Consider the following 7073-nt stretch of genomic DNA (forward strand, 5'->3'; position numbering starts at 1 on the left):
TGCGGGCGGGGCGGGGCGGGGCGGCGCTGCAGGTCCCGACCCCAGAGAGCCAGGTCGCTTGGTGGGTGTGACGTGAGGCTGAACGTGCCAACAGCTGTGTTTCCTTCCAGGAGAGAGAACGGCTCTTGCGCCCCAAGAGGCACCGCGGGAAAGGCCTGAAGCTGCCCAAGGTGAGCCCGTGGTGGCACAGCTGCCCCTGGTCTGCGGGGCAGCGTCCAGGGAGAGGGGACACTCACCTCCTGCATGTTGGACGGTTCCCGCCGGCTCAGTGACACGTGACTGACCGCCATGGACACGCTTAGTGTGACTTTTCATGGGAAACTCGCGGATGAGTTCGCTGTTTAGGCCTCGGGGGCTGCTCACCCCAAATTAAAAACGTAAGGACCCTTTCGAAGGGTTTAAAGGGCACTCAGGCTTGGTGCCATCTCACAGCCGTTCTGAGGAGTCAGGAGCTATGGGCTTTGGGACGAGGCAGAGCGGCGTTCCTTTCGGAGGGTGTGGGCTTATAGAGCGAGCGTCTGAATATTCGGGCGGAGGGAGCAGAATGGGGCTTGGAACACGGAGCAGCCAGGACCGAGCTGGCCTGGAGCAAGCACATTGGGGCGGGGGGAGAAGGAAGACTCAGTTTGCGCTTAAACCTGTAAATGTATTTTCACCTCCACGAAAATTGGGCCTGCTCGCCTCCTGGCTTCGGACTTTCTTTCTTTAAATATGTTTTTATTGACTTCAGAGAGAGGAAGAGAGGAGAGAGCGATAGAAACATCAGTGATGAGAGAGAATCGTCGCTCAGGGGTTAGGACTTGGACACACCTTCTCTGGGGGCCCAGTTTCACCCACAGCACCCACCGCACTTTGTGTAAAACCCAAGGATTTTCACCGTTGGTGTCAATGTTTATCACACACCCCTTCCCGAGCATCTGAGGCGAAGCACCTGCTGGGCCTGGGCGGGTCTGCAGGAGGCGCTCTCCGTGTCACCGTTGCTAGGGCTGAGCCTGGGCCCCCTGGGATCATCCAGGGACCAGGCCTGTGATGGCCTGGGCTACAGGGAGCCTGGGGTGTGGGAGGAGAGCCCCAGGGAATTCACCGGGAAAGCTGTGCTGTGTGACTCACGTGCCGCCCAGGCCTTGGAAACCGGCTCCTCGGCTCCATCTGCCCCGGAGCTGGCATCCTGTCCCTGCAGTGCTGGTCCTCAGGACTCGCCGGGGCCGCGAGGCAGAGGAACGGGAGCGCCCTGGGACCCAGAGGCCTGGGCACGGGGCAGCGGGGCTGGGCGCGCCATGGAGTACGTGCTGTTCGTGCTTTACTTCTCCTTCTTCCTCTGCCTCTGCGCCCTGGTCTGCCTGTACTTCTCCGGCTGCCAGGAGATGACCTACCGGCATGAAGGTAGGCACCGGCGTCGGGGGGGGGTCCGTCCCTGCGGCTGGACGCCCCCTCCTGGGCAGGGGCCTTGGAGGGGAGGCTGAGGGGGGCTGGAGTGGTGGAGGGCTGGTTACTCGGGGCTCCCTCTTCCCCCCCTCGGTGCCGTGTGACCGGCTAAGAGCGGGCACCTCTGGATATCAGAGTGTAACTGGGGTCCTTTCCATCTTTCAGTCATTTTCCCCCCAAAGTTCAGCTCTTTTGTAAAAGGAGTCAGCAGGGCAAGACATGGCAGCCTGGAGGCGTGAGCCCCTGCGGGGAGAAGGAGTGGGGAGCGAGCAGATAGGACTCGACGCCCCTGCAGTATCTTCCCGGGGACGCCCGGGGGTGTGAGGAGGATGGAGACTGACTGTGTTTAAAGCCCGTTGCGCAAGCACTGAGGCCCGGTGTTTCCGGGGCTCCCGGCGGCTCACATGGACGGTGAAGGTGCAGGGAAAGGCAGGAGTTGCAGTCTCCACAGTAGACAGGACCAGTCCCTCACTCTGGGCAGGAAAAGGTCCTTTTCCAGCTGTTTCTTATGAATAGAGGCATACATTTCTGTGCTACGTTTTGGCTTCCATGTAAGACAGTCACTTACAAAAGCTCACCCTAGACCAGGGGTGGGCAAACTTTTTGACTCGAGGGCCACAATGGGTTCTTAAACTGTACCGGAGGGCCGGAACAAAAGCATGGATGGAGTGTTTGTGTGAACTAATATAAATTCAAAGTAAACATCATTACAAAAAAGGGTACGGTCTTTTTTTTTTTAGTTTTATTCATTTCAAAAGGGCCGGATCCTTGCCCACGGCTGCTCTAGAGTGATGCTTTCTTAATGCAAATAACTCACCTGCATTGGCTTTAAGGTCTTCAGGTGTGACCATGACAACAAATCGGATTGCACGTTCATTTCGAAACATCTCGTAGGACCACCGACGGATAGACCGCATGCATTTCACTGCTGCAATGCCAGGTACATTGTTATTAACTTAATTAGGGTACTCCTAAGGCTTAGGAAGAGCCACACTCAAGGGGCCAAAGAGCCGCATGTGGCTCGAGAGCCGCAGTTTGCCGACCACGGCCCTAGAGGAACTAACCCGGGGCACGTGCTATAGGGGTGGTCACAGTCAGCTCAGCCCTGCGTGTGCCGTGTGCCGTGTTGGTGGCTCCACAGCCTTTGTTAGGGGACTGTGACCCAAGTGCCCTTTTGTGTTTGGTCTCCGCCCTCAGAGCCCCTTCCCCCTTTCTCTCCCAGCAGCTGCCGCCTCGGGCGGGTCTGGGTCTCTGGGGCCAGGTTATACCTAAGGGGCTCCACTGGGCCTGGGCAGCCTGGCTGCTAGGGGCGGCCCCGCTGGAAGGCCACCTGCAGTGTCTGCAGCTGAGGCCCTGACGGGGCTCCGTGACTGAGCGTCTAGCCAGCAGCCCCGCAGGGTTTCAGAAATTGGATCAGTCTGGGGGTGGCCCGCTGCGTCATGACCCCCAGAACGGTCTAGGCCGCTGACTGGGGGGTCCCAGCGTCGCACCCCATCCTGTCCTGATCCTTGGTGAGTGTGTGGCTTGACGGTTCCTGGGGCTGCACCGCTGTGCCAGGCAGGGCCCTCCCTGCGTGCCCCACGCTGTCTATGGGCACATCACAAACACAGGCCTGCCCCAGAGGCCTGGCAATTAGCAGTGTTTACAAGCAACAAGGTCGGCAGAGTGGCGCCCAGGAGAACGGGAGCTGGAGCCCAGGCCGGGGGTGGGGGACTGCGTGTGGGGGTGAGATGCTCCCTCCCGAGGGTGCTGCTGTCACCATCGGGGGCCTGGCCGCGGCTCCCTGGCGACAGTCGGCTGAGCTGGTGACCCTGAACCAGGCGGGGTTTCTGTCCGGAGGGGACTGGGTACATGGCTGTCTCCACCCTGAACTTGGAGAGTAGAAACGTTGGAAATCGATGGAGCCCATTAGGCCTCACCTCCTGCCCCTTAGGCTCACCTGGGCGCATGGTCAGGCGGCTGCCCGCTGACGTGGCTGCAGACTGAAGGGAGGGTGCCCCGTGCGAACCTGAAGCGCTTGGTGGGTAAACACGTTAGCTCAGCTTGGAGTTCATTCACAGAGACGTGCTGTGAATACTCGTTTCCCAGGCAGCGTTTCTTGAGTGTGCCAGGCCCCGGCACAGCGGGGAGCAGGAGAGCTCAGACCCTGCCCTCGTGGAGCCAAATCCCTGTCCCCGGGGGGTGGGGGGGGGCGCTCACAGCCCAGCGGGGCGGACAGGTGACAGACATAAAGCAAAAGAGACCTGTCAGGTGGCGATGAGAGGGGGAGGAGAAGGAAGGTGAGACCGCGGTGGGAAGGGGCTGGAAGGACTGTGGTGTGGTCAGGGCGGAGAACCTGGTGGGTCCTGGAGAAGTGCGTCTGGGCAGTGCACAGGCCCTGCGCCAGGCACGTGGGAGGCTCAGGCATGCTTGGCGGTGTGGCTGGAGCACAGTGGTCGAGGAGGGTGAGGCCTGGCTGGTGTCTTCCAGTGGTTAGAGCACCAGTTCGCACACAGGGGTTGCGGGCGCGATTCCTGGTCAAGGGCATGTGCCTGGGTTATGGGTTCCCTCCCTGTCCTTGGTTGGGGCACATGCAGGAGGCAACCGATGGATGTGTCTCTCTCACATCAATGTTTCTCTCCCCCCTCTCCCCCCACCTCCCTCCTTTACACTCACTCTGAAAGCAATGGAAAAGATATCCTGGGGTGAGGATTAACCAAAAGAGAGGAGGGTGAGGGGTGAGGCTGGAGCGGTTTTACTCGGCTCTGAGGGGCCGCCAGGGTGCAGACAAGGGAGGGGCAGGGAGGCCAGTGGGAGGCCCGTGGCTTGGACCAGGAGGGAGGGCCGGGGCTCAGGCTTGGCTTGGGGATGAGGTGGAGCCCACAGGACTTCTCCAGAGGGGAGGGCGAGGAGCGTCGAGGGCGCCTAGGGGTTTGGCCTGAGCAACTAAAAGGGCGGAGCTCCGTGAGGAGCACACGCTAGACATGGGAGCGGCAGGCTCTGGGGGTGCGTCACTGTCCACTGGGCCCGTGAGCTTCTGGGGAGACGGCTGAGCTGTCAGGAGTTCCGGTACCTGCCCCACATGTATTAAAAACAAAACAAAAATGGGGTGCAAGGTGGAAGTGGCAGCTGGAAGACAGGTGCCAAGTGCAAGGATGTTGGGGTGCCGTGCGGTGGTCAGCTGCTTCCAGCAACGCCTCTTCAGAAACTAACTGCTGATGACAAGGGGTCCCCCTCTTCTCCTCCCCCTGCTGGTGTGGGAGTTGCTCCTTAATCACACTGTCGGGCACGGGTCCAGCCCCGCTTTTCGTACATTTGGGAGCATAGGTTGCAGACAAGTGGGAGGTGCCTTAGCATGTGGGTGCACCCCGACCCCACCCCTGGTTGAGGATGCGGGGGCAGGGGGTCTGGGAGAAGCCAGGTCTGGACACACCAGTGGGAGCCGGGGCTTGGCTCTGGAGTTAGTCATGGTTCTTTCTTCATGGTCATGAGAAGCAGCCATCTATACTAATAAAAGGCAATATGCTAATTAGACTGGATAGATCGGATGTCCTTCCGGACAAAGCCGCCACAGCTGAGAGGGCTGAGGGCAAGGCGGCCGCAGCGGCCAGCAGTGGCAGCAGCAGCGGGGGGTGATGGGGGCGGCGCCTTCCTCAGTTGCCTCATGCAGAGGGAGCAGGCCTAAGCCATCAGTAGGTCATGCCCTGAGGGCTCCCGGACTGTGAGAGCTGTGAGAGGGTGCAGGCTGGGCTGAGGCACCCCCCCCCAGTGCATGAATTTTTGTGCACCGGGCCTCTAGTTGATTATAAAATCAAATAAAAATCCTTCCCAGGGATTGTTTTGGGGAAAAGCCCATGTTTCTAAAACAAGATGATCTGGAGACTGTGTCTGATGTCTGCAGTCCCCAGGCCCCATCCAGCCAGTGTCTGACCCACAGAAGGTGCTCCGTCAGGTGCTTGCTGAATGAATGAATGAATGAATGAATGTGTGAGTGAGTGAGTGCGTATGTGAATGAATGAATGGAGTGGGAGAAGTGCTGGGTGGGGTAAGCGGGAGGTCGCTACACAGTGACTGGCGTTAAAAACGCCTCTGACCCTGAGTGATGGGTGCATGAGGGTCCATTCACTCTTCCTTCTAATTTTGTAAATGCTCTAAGTTTCCTATAATAAAAAGTTAAAGAAACATTGCCTCTTAGCACAGGTCTGGTGAGGCCCTGGGCCACATGCTCACGCAGGTGCTCAGGGCCCCGTCCATGCCCCTTTAGCTTTTCCCTGTGTGTGGTGTCTAGAACTCGGCCGCTTCCCTGGCCCGCTCCGCTCCTCAGTACATGCGTGCTGCTCGTTGCGTGTCAGCACGTGGGCACAGCCACGTGTAACTTCCCTTTGTGCTCACAGATGAAGGCAGGGTTCCATGTCCCTTTGAGGGGCATAAGGCCAATAACTCCTGCCCAGAGCCAGGGTCCGGCCTGCTGCAGCCCCCCCACACCCTCCCACCTTTTTTCCCACCAGCCCATTGTGAGCCCCCCAACCCCACCCCAGGGTGTCCTGCGGCCCAGACGGTGCCGTAGCTGGGGACCTGGCGGCTCTGAGTTTGTCCCTAACATGTCCACGTTGCCTTCACAGAAGCATGTTGTGGAGACATTTTTTGGATTTGATGAGGAGTCTGTGGACTCGGAAACCTTGTCGGAGACGTCCTGCAACACAGACAGGACGGACAGGGCCCCGGCCACCCCCGAGGAGGACCTGGACGACGTAAGCGAGCCTCGGGCCAGACACGGGGGTCATGGCACTTCCGGCCCCTGCTCCCCACTGAGAGCTCTCACCCCAGGGGACCTGGGATAGCACAGCCCATCGGGTCAGGGGAGCTGGTCCCCTTCACGGGCTCTGGATGGCTGGGGGGCACTGGCAGGCGTGGGGTCCCTTTCCCTCCCCCAGCACTGATTTCACAGAGGATCTGAGGTCGCCTGGGAGTGACTTACCCTTTGTGATGGGAATTGCTGTGTGGTGGCCTGTCCCTCATTCTGCTACACACACACATATACCTGCACACACACACACACACAGAGATTCCATACATGCACACACGTGCACACACGTGCACACACGCACACACGTGCACACACCACCCGGTGGGAGCAGCACGGCCGCCCCTTCCCTTGTAGAGCAGGCGCCTGTGGGAGAGGCTGCAGACACTGAGGGGGAGGAAGCCTCTCAGCGAGGCCCCTCCCCCTTCCTAGGGACCTGGGTCCCCAGGTGTGAGGAGGGGCTTCCTTCTCTCCCCGCCCCCAGCCCCAGCCCAGTTTTCTTAGGAAAACGGAGTAAAATGCGACCATGCCAGGCACGGGCTTTTGATGTCTCTTCTCACTGACAGTAACAGGCGTCTTAGCACCGAAACCCTGCTCCACACCGTCCTCTCGAGCACGCGGGACTGGGTCCTGTGGGTGCACGTGGGCATTTAACTTGACGGCCCTGTGACGGGCGTGTGCAGACAGCGCGCTGACTGACGCCCTCCCTGCAGGCGCGGGTTCGCACACTCGGTGTCACCTCCTAGAGGAGATCCCGGTGTGAGAAGTACTGTGGGGCGGGCACAGGCACACAGGCCCCCGCGAGTCGGAGCTGGCTCCCGGTCACAGGACTCGCGGTTCCCAGGGTCGGCCCTGGCGTCGCTCT

General features: G+C 60.0%; 1 protein-coding gene across 1 annotated transcript in view; it reads left to right on the forward strand.

Moving 5' to 3' along the window:
- The window catches only part of JAKMIP1 (janus kinase and microtubule interacting protein 1), a 38009-nt gene that overhangs the window by 26491 nt on the left and 4445 nt on the right, over positions 1–7073 (forward strand). The window contains exons 8-9 of the mRNA XM_014538280.1: positions 111–170; positions 6027–6244. Of these exons, the coding sequence (XP_014393766.1) occupies positions 111–170; positions 6027–6244 (278 nt within the window). The remainder of the gene's footprint in view (positions 1–110; positions 171–6026; positions 6245–7073) is intronic.

Source organism: Myotis brandtii, unplaced genomic scaffold (assembly GCF_000412655.1).
Source record: "Myotis brandtii unplaced genomic scaffold, ASM41265v1 scaffold188, whole genome shotgun sequence".
In the NCBI taxonomy this organism is placed as follows: Eukaryota; Metazoa; Chordata; class Mammalia; order Chiroptera; family Vespertilionidae; genus Myotis; species Myotis brandtii.